The sequence below is a fragment of the Monodelphis domestica genome, chromosome 1 (assembly GCF_027887165.1).
Source record: "Monodelphis domestica isolate mMonDom1 chromosome 1, mMonDom1.pri, whole genome shotgun sequence".
NCBI lineage: Eukaryota > Metazoa > Chordata > Mammalia > Didelphimorphia > Didelphidae > Monodelphis > Monodelphis domestica.
The window spans coordinates 706034140-706052947 of NC_077227.1; the positions used below are offsets into that span (position 1 = coordinate 706034140).

The 18808-nt window shown below is 42.8% G+C and overlaps 1 protein-coding gene across 6 annotated transcripts in view; it reads right to left on the reverse strand.

The window, feature by feature from the left end:
* Window positions 1-5322: 5322 nt before the first annotated feature.
* GALNS (galactosamine (N-acetyl)-6-sulfatase) overlaps window positions 5323-18808 on the reverse strand; it is a 63123-nt gene continuing 49637 nt past the window's right edge. For 5 of the 6 annotated variants that reach the window (XM_001376889.4, XM_056810879.1, XM_056810875.1 and 2 more), the window contains 2 exons: window positions 13898-14015; window positions 5323-5867 (listed from right to left, as the gene is read on the reverse strand). In XM_001376889.4, coding sequence (XP_001376926.1) covers window positions 5781-5867; window positions 13898-14015 — 205 coding nt within the window. In that variant the 3' untranslated portion in view covers window positions 5323-5780. Of the gene's footprint in view, window positions 5868-13897; window positions 14016-15366; window positions 15499-18808 lie in introns of those variants that run through there. The other variant, XR_008914994.1, reaches the window with a different exon arrangement.

Genomic DNA, 18808 nt, shown 5'->3' on the forward strand with positions numbered 1-18808 from the left:
CATGTGCCACAGACTCTGTGCCTCAGCCTTTGGACTCCAAAGCCACATGAGGGTACACCAATAGATGATAATGCACAAAGACAATAGTCATTCTCGGTCACCGAGAGACTACCACTACGATTTTCTTTGTAGCTATAGTGGTCAATCTTCTTTCCCTGCCCCTGGATTTCCCCTAAATGGTATAGTGGTTCCCCAAATTCTTTTGTTCTTTGTAGTTTTAGATCTAGCGGGTATGGCTCTCCCAGGGGTCAGTGTCCAGAGCATCCAGAGTTCAATCCTCAGAGAGTGCGTGGAGGCCTACTATTACACTGAACCCCTTTCCTGGATTCAAGAGTGGCTTTTCTGACTATTTAATAGTCCTGTTTTTTTTCTCAGTCAACACAACAAAATCTCATTTCCCTCTAGTTCTTTCACTGACCCTTCTTCCTAGGCCCTGTCTGGGGACTTTGGATTTTATTTGGGAGGTGATGGAGAGTGATTCAGTATGGTCTGAGCATTTACTAAGTGCCTACTATAATGGTGGGGACACTGAGGCAAAACATGAAAGTTATCTGCCCTCACAGGCTAATTACCTTTTATTTGGGGATATCACCTAGAATGGGGATAACACAAGGTGGGTATAAGATAAACACAAGACAAAGACCTAAAATCCCAATGGGACAGTCCAGGAGAAATGTCTCAGGGACAGCTGGAGATGACAATATTAACAATTTTATGTAGAATTGGAAAGGTCTGTAGAAATTATCAATTTTTTGCAAGTTAAGGGGCAAACTTGCAAGACTCCCAAGGGCTATTAGAACCCAATTTAAATGTAATTGGGGAAGGGGGACAGCTAGGTAGCACAGTGAATAGAGTAACAGGCTTAGAGATGGGAGGTATTGGGTTCAAGTTTGACTTCAGACATTTCTTGTGTGACTGAATAAATCACTTAGCCCCCACTGCCTGACCACTGCCCTTTTGTTTTAGAATTGATATTAAGACAGAAGATAAAGGGTTTTTTATGTAATTGGAAAATGTTTAACAAAATAAATAACAATACAACACAGATCCTGTTGATTTGTGGTTTTCTAAGTCAAGATGGTGCCTGCAGGGATCTGTTTCTACTCGAGTAGAACACCATTATTTTCAGTTAAGGAAACTTGAGGCCCATAGAATCCAAGTGACTGACCAAGGACAGCTGGGAATAATTGGCAGGAATGGCCAAGATGGGGACCAAGGATAGCGCCTTTCCCATTCTCTTATTTGTTCTCTGATACAACCACCCTGAAGAAGGGATATGATCAGAGCAGCCTTGAACATCTTCTCTTGTGAAGGAAGAAGGAAAGGCTCAGAAAGTTGGAGAAAAGGAAGGACCCTAATTAAAAAACCAGTTTGCTAACCTTGCCCTCCTGACTCTTCATCTGACTTTCTGGATTAGAACCCCCCTCCTCTCTCCCTGGTACTTCCCTCTGTTCCTGGGTCCTCCTCGCCCTCTGCCAAACCAGCTCCCCTCTCCCACTGGCAAGTTCCTCCAAGGAGGGCCTCCTTTTAAGGGAGATGTGCAGCCTGGCCAACCCTCATTTTGCTTGGGACTTCCGGGGCTTGGACCCTTTCCTCCAGCTTTTTGGTTCCTGTTGGTGTTTTATCTTCTTCCCTTAAAGTATAGGCTCCTTGAGGGTGAGGGAGGCCTGAGCAGGAAAAATGCCGGGCCTTGAAAGTTAATATATCAAAGGTCCCAGCAGTAGGTACCAGATAAGAATTTAGGGGCCATAAATGCTGGCAACAATGGTATTTACCAGATGAGGACTGGGGGGAGGGGTGGGGATGCATGCTGGAGGGTATATTAATCCCAGCATCCACAAAGACGAGTTGCTGTGTTCCCCTGGTGTATACCAGTTCAATAAACGACCCTCTTGCTAATTGCATTGTCCAATGGTCTTCTGTGGTGGTGGGCAAAATCCTGGACCCTAACAAGGGCTGGGACTATCTTTTTTGCTCTTTGAGTTTGAAAGCACTGATCTAGTCCAACACCATTATTTTCAGTTGAGGAAACTGTAGAGTTGTATCTCCAGCACTTAGCACAGTGCCTGGCACACCTTCCTGCCTTACGGTCAACTCTTCTTCATATCTAACAGAAAAAAAAAATACATTCAATCAAGCAAAAATGGCGATTTCTTTGGAATCATTTATTTTACATCTTGAACAGAATTATTTTTTAACACACTGTTTTTAATCCAATTCTTTATTTTACATCCTTAACATCAAATCACTGTTCCAAGCAGCATTACCAATGGTTAAAAATCCTGAATAATACAATAGACAAATGACTGGCAGGCTTTTCTCTAGCAAGATGGGAAAGGAGCTCACTGCTTGCTAAAGGCAGGACCACGTCTGGTTGTTGGGCAGGAACAGCAGACTAGCCTGGCATCTGCTGCTACTCGTGCCTAATGGAGTGATCCATTCTGGGACGGTCAGTCAGTTAACAAGGTTTTATTTATGAAGCACTTAAGAAGCCAAAAAAGGGACGCTGAACTAGTCCTTGCTCTCAATGAACTTACATTTGAAAAGGGGACTTGCTGTTTCACCGGAGTCTGATGTGCCAGGGAGGATCTTCCTTGACCAAAGTGGGTCAGCACCATCTCTGCAATTTAGGCTTAAGAGGGTTCCCTGAACCCTGAGAAGGTACCTCGGTGTGTCAGTGAGGCAGACCTTGCCCAGGGTCCCACAACTACTTGGTTACAGGCTAGATTTGACCTAGGTCGCCTTCCCAGCCCCAGGACAGCCCTGTCCATAGTGGACCCACACCAAGGAAAGTACCTCCACTGGGGAAGGCAGGCAGGAAAGCTCCTGCAGAAGGTGGCACCATGGCAATGGCCTGAACTTTGAGCGGGGTCAAGGATTCTTTAGGAGATGAGGAGAAAGAGCGTTGGAGGTATGGGAATCAGCCAGTACAAAGGGAGGAGTGACTCCAATCAAAGTTCCTGGAGGGAATAAAGAGTAACAAGATGGGAAAGGTAGGAAGGGGCTCCCCTGCCAAGAGTTCTAAGTGCCCAAAAGGACTTTATATTTGATCTTATAATTATTGGGGGAACCACAAGAGTTTAGTGGGGACATGGCCAGAATTCTGTTTTAGAATTTAGAATTCTCTTTGGAAGCTGAGCTCTTGAGGATGGACCCAAGTTGGGAGAGATTTGAGGTAGCAAGACCCATTGGGGAGCAGCTAGGTGGCTCAGTGGATTGAGAGCCCAGAGATGATGAGAGGTTCTGGATTCAAATGTGGTCTCAGATATTTCCTGGCTGTGTGACCCTGGACAAGTCACTTAACTCCCATTGCCTAGCCCTTTTTGCACTTGTCTTGGAACTAATACACATTATTGATCCCAAGACAGAAGGGTTTAAAAGAAAAGAAAAAAAAAACAACGAATTAGGAGGCAACATGTTAGGTGATGGTTGTGAGAGTATATAGGAGGAGATGAATACAAGAGATGTTATATAGGGAAGAAATGACAAGATTTGGCAGTCACCTGGATATGCAGAATTCAAGAGATGACCTAGAAATAAGGAATGTGGGTGAGTGGGAGCATGGTGGGCCCTCAGCAGCAATAGGAAGGTTTGGGGAAAGAAGCTGGCTTTTTGGGGAAAGATAGTGATGTCTACTTTGGACCTATTAAGGCTGAGATGCCAACAGGACTGTCTAACAGGCAGTTGGGAGATTTTGGAATGAAACCCGTGGGATAGAGTTGGGTCTGGAAATCATTTACAAAGATGTAATTGTGCCCAAAAGAGCCAATGAGACCAAAATGGAACCACAGGCAGTGGGCATGATGCAGATGAAGACCCTCACAGAGAAAGTGGTCATACAAGGAAGGGCAGCATCACGAAAACCTAGATGGTTCTCCTAGCCTCAAGGGCAGTAACTTAGGGACCCAGATGTACGTGTACCCCACGAATAGTTCCAAGCCTCTGATGGACACCTCGTAATGGAAGGGCAAAGCGGGTGGCTCTAGTTATTCCTAAAGTCTGTCAAGTGTTAATGGCCACATCTATGAATCCCCATCCTGCTGATCCAGAGCAAAGACAGAGGACAAAGTCGGCTCTGAAGGATCCCAGCTCCCAGGCATGTCTCTCGAATCATGTTTCATAGTTCCATGGGGGCTAGAGGGCAACCAGGAAGGGGGGAAACACAGCCTTCAGTTCTGCTTGTGTCTTTGGAAGGAAAAGATGGAAAATACCTAAATCCCTGAGGATGGAAAACTTATTTGTTCCATCCCTTTCTCTCCTGCTCCTTCTCTCAAGTAAAGCAGACAAAGGGAGCTACGGCATCTCCAAATTGGAGTCAGTCTTTTGAGGGGAGAGAAAACAGTGTATTTATCCACATTTGGGTAGAGATGAGGGGCATTTCTTGAGAGGGAAGGCAACTCACTGTTCCTTCTGATTCCTCATTATGGTGAGGAGAAGGAAAGAACTGAAGCATGTGTCCATGATTCCTCCTCTTTTCCCCCTATGGTCTAATTTGCCTTCTAGAACCTCAGCCTGGCCCTCTAGGCTCAGGGGTGGTCTCCTGTCTGATACTCACCTCTGGAAATGTTGTAAGTTTCTCTCAGTTCCCCTCTAAATCCCTACTAAAGGTAGAGAAAAAGACGAGTCGAAATTCCTAATGATCACTGAAGACAAAAGAGGAAAGAGTCATTTGGTCATTTACATTTTTCCCCCAGTAGTGTGTTTGGGGGAGTGGGACACCTCTCCTTTTTACTCCTGTCCACTTTAAATGCTCCTCCCCAGCTCTCCTCTGGACTTCCTTCTTCTCATGCAATATCCATCCATTTGAACCGTCTGTGGAGTGTGGCAATGGGGAGAATGGCCCAAGGGGAAACTAGGAAGCCATGAGACAGAGCATGTGGGGTAGATGGCAAATTTATGCATGTCTCTACAATGCTCTGGGTTCCTTCCCCTCTCCTCTGCCTTTAGGAACTGAAGCCTGAGTTTGGCAGCTGCATTGTTCACACTGGGATTGAAATATGAGGGAGAAAGATGAAGACACACTCTCTCTCGCTCTCTCTCTGCCTGTCTCTCTCTCTGTCTCTGTCTCTCTGTATCTCTGTCTCCCTCTCTGCCCCCCACCCCCATCTGTTTCTCTCTCTGTCTCTCTCTCTGTGTCTCTGTCTCTGTCTCTCTCCCTCTCCCTCTCAGGATATTTGAACACAGGTTCCAGGCCCTAGAGAAAGCTTGTCAAGAAGGTAATTAGAACCACTGGGGATAATAATACCTGTTCCTTCATAGCACCAATGTGAAGATAAATGAGACACGCGTGTCAAAAAGCATTTGGAAGAGCACAAGAGAACATAAATACAAGGAATTTATTTTTTCTCCTTATCGATTGTCAATCACCGACAACACTGTGGCTGATATGGGGAGTAATCTCCCTTGGCAATAGGTTTGAGGACGAGTTCAAATGTGCTCTCCTGTTTTCAGATGCAGGCCTTTGGAAAACATGATTTTAATAGTACAAGAGGACAGCTCTATGTTTCTCTCTCTTGGGTGGTCATTCCATCAGGTCACTCTCCTTCCCTCACCAAAGAAATGTTACAGAGGAATTTTAACGCTGGGCAACAGCTTGAAAAGACGGGCATATGTTCTAGTCTCTCACCAGGGAGCTGACGAAAATCCTGCTGGAACTGAGGGATGTGACAACTTGTCTCCTCACATTTTATGTTCCTTCTTTTATGACGAGTCCCATCAGGGCAGATGTACTCCCCACATCTGCTGAGCAGGCTTCTGGGATCCCCACAGAGGAAAGGCAGCTAGTGGAGCCAAAAGCACTTCTTCGGTTTGGACTCTGGTGGGGTCAAGCACCTTCTCAACTTCTCACAACCAGGGGGAGCCCAGTTCTGACAAATGAAAATGGAGAGGAAGAAGATGAGATTAATCTAGATCTACTCCCTGATTCATCAGGCAAGGAGGACCTGTGCCTCTTTTTGGAAGCCAGAAGAAGCTCAGTGACTCGGGAGCTAAGATTCCCCCTTCTTGGCTGTGATGGGATGGAATTTGACCACTGAATCCCCATAGAACTGGTCGGGAGGGCAAGTGTGAGGAGACTGTGTAAGTCAAGTCAATAAAAAATAAAAAACAAAAACCAAACCAAACCCAAGTCCTTGGAGGCATCCCATCCAGTTGGTATTGTGTTCAGTGCTGGTAAGGACCCACTCAGATTTCCAAGGCTTGGCCAAGATTGACTTTTCTTTCCAAAATATGTTCCTGGTTCTACTGCCATCTTCTGTGAACTCTATGGAATTTCTAAGAGCCTCGCTTTCTTCTAAAGCCTTTTAAAAATATCCTGTAGGAATAATGATCTCAACAGATGCCCACAAATGAACCAGCTAAGGTCGATAATGTATTGTAATAAGGTCTCTTATTGAGTTCAAACAGAGTAAGTTTAAAAAAATTCAGTTAATAAAATCATCCAGTAAAATTGGCACGGTTGTTAAAATGGTATTCTGAAATGAAAGTAACTAGTTAAGAAGATCAGAACAAAAGTTAATGTAATTTTCATTGAATGTTTGAATATTCATTAATAACACATATTATCTCCCACCATTGTTCAAATAGATTTTTTCCTCATTTAGGGCACATTGCCAATTAAAAAAAATGAAATGACCTTAGCTGCACAATGCCACCTTTTGTCCTAGGAATTATTTATACTCTCTCTCCAGAAACATAAATGCCTAATTCTAGAAAATTCCATTTCAGCGAAAAAGGAGCCAAGTTCAGGTTTGCTGTATCCCTTGGTTGGCTGATTTGTTCAACCAACATTTATTAAATACCTACCAATTCAATTCTAGGAGCATAGAAGTGCCTATTAGGTTCTAGGTGGTGGGGGAGACCCAAAATAAACAGGGCACAGACCCTGACCTCAAGAACTTACAATATAACACTTGCCAAACCTTAGCTAGAGGTTATCTTCTATATCATAATATAGTAAATTCTTCCGCTCAGCTGAAATGTGATGGGCCAAACAATTAGGATAAGAAAAATCTTATGAAGTAGCCGGGTTATACTTGGATAGGGAGGTGGTCCTGGAGTCCAGAAGACACAAGTTCCAATCTGATTTATTAAAAGGCTCAGATGGTAGAGTTAATCTTTAATATTAGGGTCAGATTTTTCTCTTGTGCAGAACATAGCAGAAGTGGCAAATATCCTGACACCCTTTTTAATCTAGGCACATTTTACTCCTGAGTGTCGATAGAGAGCTGGCAACATGCAGGAACCTACATGTGAGTCACGGCTTTACCAGAGAAGGTGATGGAGGAAGAAGTCACATGAAGAGTGAAGTTCTCCTCCTTTCACCAGTCCAAGGAAGGACTGTCTCCTCCAGGCTGTTCTCCTGAGCTTTGCCCAATTTAGTTTTAAATGACACTCCATGGGGCATCCACCACTAGCTGGGAGGAGACTATTCCACCACTGAAGAGCCCTTGTTGCTAGGAAAATCTTCCTAATCTTATGGAAGCTCTAATCAGAATCCTACAGTTAAGCATGGAGTGGGGAAGAATCAATCCTATTTGGGGGGCAGGATGGGAAAGGGTCCAGAGAGGGGCTATATTGTTATGAAAAAGAAAGCAGGACACAGAAATACATCAAAGCATTCCTAGTATGTCTCTCTGTTAACTCGGCAGTTCAATTCTGGTTATTCTTTCTCAAATTCAGTATCCCCAGTTGGTGGATATCAGTATTCCGCCATTTTCAAAATCGGAGACAGGCAGTTCCTCTGAAGGAACAGAAGATGGCGGTGGTGGACCAGCAATGGACTCAGTTTTCCCAAGGAGGGCCATGTTTTCACATCAATGATCTGGATGACAGAAAGTAGAACTTGTCACTGAGTAGGCAACTGGGTGGGGCTGCTAACACCTTGAAAGACTGAAATAGTCTTCTAAGTGACAGAGTGAAGAAATGGCCTGTCAAACACAGGCTCAGACTCCACAGGGAGGAGGGCAAACCAGGGAGCTCCGGGCTCGTGCCAAAGGCAGGCATTCCGCTAGGGGGAACAACGTGGCAAGCTTCTTTTCCCTGGCAAGGGAAGAGCAGATTCTCTCCTGACAGGCGAGTGCTGCCCCGGGAAGGAGCAGGGTGTTAGTTCTGACATCTCGGAGAGGAGGGAGAAATGCCAAAGGAGCCGAGATCTTAGGAAGCTCCAGGAAGACTCCTTCAATCAAGCATCTCTACTCTGAGCCTGGCCCGAAAACCAAGGGTTAACGCTGCCACCTGAACCTTTTATCAAAGCAAGGAAGAAAAGCTGGGGCCAACCCGTGGCTCTTAGAGTGTTTTCACAGTGAAATGCAGAATCAAAGGAACCAGACACGGCAAAGACCTATTAAGTCAGCTTGTTACTCCCCTGGCTCCCATCTAACCAAGGAAGGATTGTTTCCTCCAGTCTGTTCTCCTGGGCTTTGTCCAGTTCAGATTTAAATGACTCAATCAGTGGGGCATCTACCACTACCTTGGAGACTATTCCACCACTGAAGAGTCCTTGCTGCTAGGAAAATTTTCCTAATATTCAGACTAAATTTTCCTTTGCACAATTTCTTCCCATTAGTCCTCATTATTCACTCCTGGATTGCTCTAAACAATTATTGGCTCGCTTCAGCGTATGTACCTATCTGGACTTGTCAACAATACAAACCCGAAATCTTCCACTTTCAAGGGAGCTTAGGAGTCCTCCAAATCAGGCCCTCTGGACACAAAAGGCAACTTGTAGTGACCAGCTCTGCAATTTCGCTTGATCCTGGAATTTGATCTTAATTTATTTCTCCTCAACAGAGCCCAAGTTTAAAGAACTGTACTACACTGGGCAAAGCTCAAAACTCCCCCTCTCTGATTGCCCTCAGTTGGAAGGGAACTCCTGGGGGCCCTCGTAGGGCGCTTATCAGCTAGAACCTGGGATTATGGTTATTTCTGTACGTGCGCCATCTTCTCTGCCGGGAGTAAGCTCCTTGAGGCCAAGGACCGTGTCTTGCTCATCTCTATATCCCCCAAGCATAGTGCGTTCCAGCTAATAGGTACTCAGCAACATTCATGGAAGGAATAATGTTCATCTATGGCTTTAAAACCAGACGAATGACCGAGGGCTATGTTTCACAAGTTCCTCATAGTAGTCCAATGATGGAAATGAGGCTTTGTCAGTTGGTGGACCAACATTTATTAAATGCCTACTATGTGCCAGGCACTGTGATAAGTGCTAGGGGTGCAAAGGAAGGTAAAACAGCCTATTCACGTATCTCAGTCTTGAGTAGAATGAAGAAGTGATTTTGGGGAGGGGGAAATATGGGAGAAAAATGTCACTTTGCAAAGGGAGATGAAAGAATACTCAGACCTGAGTCAAGGGAGGAAGAATGAGTGAGTGGGTCTGGGAGGATGAAGTGGTGTCATGGAACCCTCCAGAACTGGAGCTGGAAAAGGCTTCCAAGATCATCCCAGCTCCACTGGCCCCACTCCCCATGAGCTTGACAGAGGAGAAAGAGGCCCAGGAAATTAAGTATGACTTGCCCAGGGTTATACAGCTCATTAGGAAGAGGGCAATTAGGAAGTGAGGACAAGAAGGGAGGTTTTGAATTGATTGGCCAGACTGAGCTGTGCCTCTTGGGTTCTGGATGCTGGTTGTCTATTCTTTGCCAGGTGGTCCTGGAAGCCCCTGGAGCCTCAGGCTGCTTAGGCTGTGTGGACAGCCTGCACAATATATCCTAATGTCCCCTGGGCCTTTGTCTGACCCCATCTTTACCTCCGAGGTCAGGGAAGAGTTGTGCAACCTTAGACTTAATAGGGCCATCCTTGTAGGAAAGTTGGGGAAATTGTCTACAAGTATACTTCTCAGTTTCAAAACGGGATTGAGTTATTTTGGATTATTTTATGGTACTTTTATTCTGCATTTTCTCCTTGATTTTGACATCACAGGGTTTTTATGGAAAAAATCTTGCAAATTATTTTGAATATAGATGGAAATTAATGGGAAAAAGCAAAGGAATTACAAAGCTATGGAAAAGAGAGGAAAAACAAGTACAAAACAATTTGAACAATTCGTAACCATAACATCATCTATGTGAATGGGCATTAGCTCAGTGGAGAAGAGTCAGGCAGCTTACTTACTCATAGCTTTGGTTCGTTATATATATTTTATCCACAAAACATCTCAAGGAACCATCAAGTCTCAGGAAATAAGTGAAGACTTTCATGGTACAATGGGGTACTTGCATGAGTATTACTGACTGAAGCGCCAGAGGCTTCAAAAGAGAAAGTGGATACAGATACCAGCTGATTAAAAATGGTGCTGGTGGACAGAACTGGAACTTCTGTTCTAAGATTCAGTGGTGTTCAGTCGTTTCAGTTGTGTCTGACTCTTTGTGACTACAGTTGGGGTTTTCTTGGCAGAGATGCTGGAGTGCTTTGCCATTTATTTCTCCAGTTCATTTCACAGATGAGGAAACTGAGGCAAACAGGGTGAAGTGTCTTGCCCCAGGTCACACAGCTACTAAGTGTCAGTAAAGATCAGACTTACATATGTCTTAAATATAAAAAATATATTTGCTTGGAATTTTAAAAGTCTGATTTTTAAAAAGTCTTCAAATTGAAAATATGGGAGCCTGAAAACTGTGCACCCATATACTTCGCCTAAGTCAGGTGGCATAGAAGTTTGATGTAGGGAGAAGAGAAGCAGTGAAGGGACTGATTTCCAGGAAGTAAGTCAAGCTTGGTTTAAGAGTTATGTTTGCTCCACGGTAGCTGTGTGACCATGGATGTGGGTTAGTGTGGTTTCTTCTCTAATGAAATTTAACCTCTTGGTACCTGGAGCAATTCTCATTATAGAGGGGCTCCTAATGGTTATCTGCATCATTGGAAGAGGTTTTCATACTGGGAGTTCCTTACATTGATTAACTCTTTATATCTCTGGGCAAGGGATCAGTGATAATACTTATGGTTTCCAGTGTGCACACACAAATGAACAAAGCAGAGGTAATAAGCCAAGATAGTAATGCAAGGAGCTAAATTTGATCTCCTAGCTATAACTGAGACTTGGTGAGGCCATAAAGTCCCACAGCAATTGGCTAGAAAGGTGGCCTCATTAATGGAGCATCTCTGGAAGAGGAACAGAGGGCGCGCTCCTCTCTCTCTCTCTCTCTCTCTCTCTCTCTCTCTGTCTCTCTGTCTCTCTGTCTCTGTCTCTCTCTCTCTCTCTCTCTCTCTCTCTCTCTCTCTCTTCTCTCTCCTCTCTTTCTCTGTCTCTGTCTCTGTCACTCTCCTCTCTCTTCTCTCTCTCACTCTCTCTCTCTTCTCTCTCTCTGTCTCTCTTTTCTCTCTGTCTCACTCTCTCTTCTCTCCTCTCTTTCTCTCTTCTCTCTGTGTCTCTCTTTTCTCTGTCTCAGTCTCTCTTCTCTTTCTGTCTTCTCTCATTCTGTCTCAGTCTCTCTCTTCTCTCTCTCCCACTCTCTTCTCTCTTTCACTCTCCTCTCTCTCTCTTCTCTCTCACTCTCTTCTCTCTTTCTCTTTCTTCTCTCTCTTTCTCTCTTCTCTCTCTGTCTCTGTCTCTCTGTCTCTCTCTCCTTCACTCTCTCTCTTCTCTCTCTGTCTTTCTCTCCTCTCTGTCTCTCTCTTTCTTCTCTCTCCTCTTTCTCTCTTCTCTCTCTTCTCTCTCTCACTCTCTCTTCTCTCTCTCTTCTCTCCTCTCTTTTTCTCTTCTCTCTCTCTCTCTTTCTCTCTTTCTTCTCTCTCCTCTCTTTCTCTGTATCTGTCTCTCTCACTCTCCTCTCTTTTTCACTCTCCTCTCTCTCACTCTCTTTCTCTCTTTCTTCTCTCTCCTCTCTTTCTCTCTTCTCTCTCTCTGTCTTCTCTCTGTCTCACTCTCTCTTCTCTCCTCTCTTTCTCTCTTCTCTCTCTGTCTGTCTCTCTCTTCTCTCTGTCTCACTCTCTCTCTGTCTCAGTCTCTCTCTTCTCTCTCTCTCACTCTCTTCTCTCTTTCACTCTCTTCTCTCTCTCTCCTCTCTCTGTCTCTCTCTTCTCTCTCTCACTCTCTCTTCTCTCTTTCTCTTTCTTCTCTCTTCTCTCCTCTCTCTCTTCTCTCTCTGTCTGTCTCTCTGTCTCTCTCTCCTTCACTCTCTCTCTTCTCTCTCTTTCTCTCCTCTCTCTGTCTCTTTCTCTCTTCTCTCTCTGTCTCTCTCTTTCTTCTCTCTCCTCTTTCTCTCTTCTCTCTCTGTCTCTCTCTTCTCTCTCTCACTCTCTCTTTTCTCTTTCTTCTCTTCTCTCTTTTTCTCTTCTCTCTCTCTCTCTCTCTCTCTCTCTCTCTCTCTCTCTCTCTCTCTCTCTCTCTCTCTCTCTGTCTCTCTCTCTCTCTGTCTCTCATCTCTTACTTTCTGTCTTGTAATACTTGGATACTTAGTAGCTCCTGCCTCTGTTCTCTTTAACAGTACTTTACAAAGTACCTAGCCCATAATGGACCTGTGAGGGAGGTAGTATAAACATTACTCTCCTTTATAGTTAAGAAAACAGAAGGAGCTTAAATAAGTTGCCATAATCACTGAGCTATTAAGTATAAAACAGATATTTGGGACTGATACTTGGGAGATACTTCAGGTCAGGTTTCTTAACTCTAACTCTAGGGATCTCTATAGGAAACCAGGCTGGGATTGGGAAGTGACCTAAGAAATCATCTGGCCATTTTACAGATGTCTGATGTCACACAAAGTAGTAGACCCCCATTATACCATAATGCCTCCATGCTCATCTGATCTGAAGATGACCTAAAGCAAGATGGGATAACTAACCCTGTCACTAGACCTAGCACAGTGTGTCATACACAATAAGGGGCTGCTTTACAACTCGAGCTCTCTTGGTCTGGGAGAGAAATTGTGATCCTCGAGGTGGAGAAGGAGTTTTGGGAAGGTAAGATTACAGCTGGTGGATTGTCCAAGTATAACTGAGCAGCTGTGAAGCCCTGGTCCAGCTGGGTCTGTTTTTGGTTTTTACTTTCATGTGATTTCTAAAACTTTATTCTGGGGACAAAAGAGAGGGAAGAGAGAGAACTTATCCACAGAAACAAGACAATGAAGCACTCCTTCCCCTTCTTCACATCCTGAAACAAATATGATCCCTTTCCATAACTCAAATGAGCATTTGTAAATTAAAGTTGGGGAGGGAGGGAGGAACCAGAGGGCCAGCACTGCAAGCTAGAGCTTGGCCTAAAAGAGCAAGACAAATATATTCTAAGTGGAGTTTCTCAATATGGGTCAATATTGCCAGCTGGTAAACCTGCTAGGTTCCTTAATGGAGTGATTTATATGTTGTGGACAGAAAGAGTGATCTCTGCTGCAGAAAATCTGTTGTAATTAAACCAACAAAGCAATCTGTTGTAATACCTTTGGAATGGTGAACCTTGGGTCAGCCGGGGAGTTGTTGTAAGGTTAGAGGCCAGGCAACCTACACTTCCTGGCTAGAAATGCTTGGGTGACTCTTTTCCAAGCCCCAGTCACAACTATTGTGACTTCTGGAGAAGATTCAACTTTTCAGAAGGCTGGAGGGTGATGGGCCACCTTCAGTGAGTGAGGAGGGATATAAGTTCTATTAGTCTGGGTAGGCTGGAGCTCCTGTACCCATGCACAGGAGATTGGTTAAAGGGGAGGAGGTACAACGTTAGATATTATGTGGCATCTGCACGTAGGTGGTCAGCCTGTTATTACTAATTTTGAGTTGGCAAATTTGCCAGTATTCATTCCTGGCCCTCTTATGCTACTGCACCTGGCAGATAACAATCCCAAGTTTGCCTTCAATAAAGCCTTTGCTACTTTGGCCTTCTTCAGTGGCAGGTTAAAGCCTTTTTGTGGTTTCACCAAAGCCCTGAGATGGAACAGAGATATTTCAGATTGGTTTACAAGCCACTCACCATAACAGCTGGGTTGCACACATTGAGCTGGGGCTCTCCTGGTATCAAGGTCCTCTTGTGTTCTTCTACAATTGGGAATATTCTAAGGAGAGCATCCTTGTACTCCAGGCTGGAAACCCTGCACACAAGAAGAACTAATGAATAAAGGATATTTTCATTTTGTAAGACCTTTCTTGGCTGAATTCTCCAAGCCATTTGGGCCTTCATACAATTAAATGTCATGCCACTCCAGAGAAAGAACTGTTGGAGTTGGATGGATGTGGATCAAAGCACACTATCTTTTGCATCAGGGAATTTACAGTTTTATTTTGGGGGTTTGGTTTTGTATGAGTATGCTTTTACAGTGATCAATATGGAAGTGTGTTTTGCATAATAAAAATATAATTAAAAAATAAAATCGTCATATTGTGGAACACTTGTTTTTTGTTTTGTTCTTCAAATAAAATACATATTTGTTTATCACAAAATATCCACATATATTTGAAATATAGCACTACAACTAGATAGGATAATTTATTCAGCTTATAGGAGGCATATTTGCTTATGTATTATATTGCTTAGTTTATAGTTCTTAACTAGGAAAGGACTTAGCAGAAAATGGAAAGATAACTTTTTACATGGGTCACTGAGTGTCATTTTTTTCTAATATATCTTTATTTGATTAAATATTCCCAGTCATATGTAAAAAAATTTTTTACCATTCAGTTTTTAAAAATTTGAGTTCCAAATTCTCTCCTTCCCATCCCATCTCCTGAGGAAAGCAAGGAATCTGATATTGATTTTAACATGAAGTCATGAAAAACATGAAAACACAGACCCCCCAAAAAGGAGAAAAATAAAGTTGTTTTTTTTTAAAGTATGCTTTGATATGCATTAGACTTCTTCAGTTTTTTCCCTGGAGGTGGATAACATTTTTTTACATGGGTCTTTTGGAATTGTCTAAGTTCATTGTCTTGAATAGTTAAAGTAACTAAGTTTTTCACATTGATCACCCTTACAATAGTGCCATGACTGTGTATAATGTTCTCCTGGTTCTTCTTAGTTTATTTTGTAACAGTTAATATAAGTCCTTCTAGGTTTTCCTGAAATCTTACTCATCATTTCTTATAGCACAACAAAATTCCATCTTAATCATATAACACAAAATGAATGGGTGTTCCCTCAATTTCCAGTTCTTTGCCACCACAAAAAGAATTGCTACAAATATTTTTGTACACATGGTCCTTTTTCCCTTTTGGGTGTCATTCTTGTGAGAGGAATTATTAGTGAATAATAATGAATTATGTTAAGGTAATGCTGGAATTTTAGAGCCCCATATAAAAGGCATTGAGCCCTAGTGTCTCTCTAGTAAAAGAATTTTCTCTCTGGTGCTAAAAACATCTCATCTCAGAAGAAATAAGCTTACACATCTGTACTATGTAATCATGAAATTATGGAAGCCAATGTGAGATTTCAGTTGTCTTACTCACATTTTCTTTACAGGAAAATCTAACTGGTCTTCATGAAATGGAGTTCTGTTTCAGAGAACAATCTATCACCCCAACAGTAAATTCTGGACAGGGACTGTAAATTCTGCCTTGGAACTGATACTCATATTGATTCTAAGATGGAAAATAAAGGTTAAAAATAAAATGAAATAAAAATAAAGGCTTCCTATATACAAAATACAACTTGTGAGATGTATTACATTTCTTACATTTCAAAGAGGCAAAAATCTATCTTGATCTTTTACCCCAAACCCTATGAGACCTCCTGGGAAATTCAATAAATAACTATTTTGGAACATGTATCTTTGTTTTAAATTTTTTTTTTATCAACATATTTTGTTTTCAGGGAAGGTAGGTAGCTCAGAGGATTGAGAACCAGGCCTAGGACTGAAGGTCCTGGGTTGAAATCTGGCTTCAGACACTTCCTGGCTGTGTGATCCTAGGCAAATAACAACCCCCCAACTGCCTAACCCTTACTGATTTTCTATTTTGGAACCAATACACAATACTGATTCTAAGAAAGATGGATGCATCAATTAACAAGTATTTAGAAAATACCCACTAAAGGTCAGACATTATTTTAGTTGCTGGGAATAAATATATAAGGAAGGAAATAATCTCTATTCTCAAGGGGATTCTAGGAATGAATGAAAAAAACATTTATTAAAAGCTTACTATGGGGCACTAGGTGGCTCAGTGGATGGATGGGAGCCAGGCCTGGCCCCAGACACTTCCTAGCTGGGTGGCTCTGGAAAAGTCACTTAACCGCCACTGCCTAGTCCTTATTGATCTTCTGCTTTGGAACTGATACTCATATTGATTCTAAGATGGTAAATAAAGGATAAAAATAAAAGGAAATAAAAATAAAGGCTACCTATATACAAAATACAAGGAATACCAAGAGAACAGATAGCCCCTGCTCTCCAGGAGCTCCCCTTCTAATGGACAACTATCAAGGTCCCAGGAATTGCACAGGGGTGGATGGTGGGAGATGCAGAAAGAAGTGGCCGAACTACAGAACGTGGGGAGAAGGGAAGAAATGGACAGTCAGGCCAGGGAGGTTGGGACCGGGTTTTCAAAACTCAGCAGAGCCAATAGTCCATCTTGGAGACCCAACAGGGAGCTCATGGTGTTTTATGAGTCAGTCGTAGTCCTCTCTACACTTAAGGAAAATCATTCTGGGAGCATGGTGGAGGATAAGCTGAAAGCTACTGCAGGAAGCTGAGTGAGAGGTGATGGATAAGGGCTGGAAGCCAAGTGGGAGCTGGGTGAGGAAGGGGAAGGCGACATAGGGCAGAGATGCTGAATGGGTTGTCTTGGACACCCCATAGGGGAAGCCCAAGAGAGGGATGAGTAGAGAAAGGCTGAGTTCTGTTTGGGAATAAGACGTCCAGTTTGAAATGTCCAAAAGGCACCTGGGAATGTGAGGCAAAACTCAGGGGAGTCTGGAGATGGCTATACACATCTGTGAATCATTGGCACTGAGAGGATAATTAAGCCCAGGGGAGCTAATGAGATCATTGAGAGAGTGCAGAGAGAATAAGGGGGAGGGGGTACTAGGATGGAGCCTTGGGGAGCACCCACAGGTAAGGGGCATGATTTGGATGTAAAAGAGCTTGAGAAAGAGCAGTGTAGGAGGGACAGGAGAGTATTTCAGAAGAGAGAGTGGTTGGGGGAATCAGAGGCCTGGCTTTCAATCCACTGAGCCACCTAGTCTGTGTCCTAGTTTGGATCTCTTTAGTATGTATGTCTAGAAGTGAAATTTCTGGATCCAAAAGTTTGGACAGTCCTGTCATTAAAAAACAAACAAACCCAAAACATAATGATTTTCTAGAACAGTTGAACCAATTCACAGTTTCCCCAACAGTATATTAGTGACCCTGTTATTCTGATACGATTTCCATGTTTTGCCATCTTTGCCAATCTGCTGGGTGTGAGGGAAACCTCAGAGGTGTTTTGATTTGTACTTATTATCAATGACTTGGAGCGGGTTTTTGTATGGTTCTCAATGCTCTGGGATTCTTTTGGGCACTATGTACATCCTTGGACTGTTTTGCTCATGGGGGAATGGCTTACATGTTGGTGTTAATCCCTTTAGGGAACAGGTCTGATTATTACTGATTTATATAATATAAGTGGAGTGGGATAGCTAGGTGGCTCAATGGATTGAGAGACAGAAGGTTCTGGGTTCAAATATATCCCAAGGCGATTCCTGACTGTGAAACCCTGGGCAAGTCACTTAACCCCCATTGCCTAGTCACTTCTGCCTTGAAACCAATATCTAGTATTGATTTGATTAGGGTAAGGGTTTAAAAAAAATAATTTAAGTAGAGGAACTATCCCACCCTGATTTTAAAATTTCCCATTATTTCATTTGAGATTCTAGACCAGTTTTGTTTTTATTTTGCCTCGCTCTAGAAAAGGGTCCCACTTGAATAGTTAATTGGTGTGGCAATAAATCTAAAAAATGGACTTATATGATATCATCTCTTAATCTGTTGGTATAGACAAACCATGAACACAAATATTCCTTTAATTATTTACATTATTATTTTTTTAAAATCCTTACTCTGTCTTAGTAACAACTCTTAAGACAGCGGGGAAGGGCTAGGCAAATGGAGTTAAATGACTTGCCCAAGGTCACCCAGCCAAGATGTATCTGAGGCTGGATTTGACCTCAAGAACTTCAGGCCTGGTGTACCACCTAGATGCAGATCTAACCTTTTCACCATACTAAAAAGGATCCTTTCTGCCTGTACCTTGTAAGGTCGATAATATCAATATGTGTTAGTTTATCAAACACTCTTTTTGGAATATGAATTGTCACCAACTTCCTACTGGAGTTAATGCCTGAGTGGGCATTCTGAGCAGGGGAATGACTTGATTGTTTTAGGGAGACCAATCTGGAGGGTGACATAAAAGCTATTGGGAATTGTCTACACAATTAAACTAAGGTCATCCAAAGAGATGCTGCAGAGAATCAATGGGATTTTGTGACTGGTTGAAAATATACAAAGTGAGAGAGAAAAAAAAAATACAAGCTAAAATTTACAGAGTATTTTATGGTTTAAAATTATTTACATATTCATTATCTTATTTGATTCATGAAAGAATCTGGAGAGTCAGTGATAATAGAGCTCCTGTTTTCCCAAGAAGGGAATTGAGTCTCAAAAATGTTTGACGCTTTGCCCAAGGCTACATAGCTATTGATACAGTAGTACTTGAACTTGGGCCTCAACTCCAAATCCAAATTGTGTGTGTGTGTGTGTGTGTGTGTGTGTGTGTGTGTGTGTTTTTACTAAATAATGTTGCCATTGAGTGAGAGATGATTCTGAAGATTGTGAGCCTGAGTGTCTAAGAGGGTAATTATACGTCACCAATGGAAATGGGAAAGATAAAGGGGTAGATGATGAGCTCAGTTATC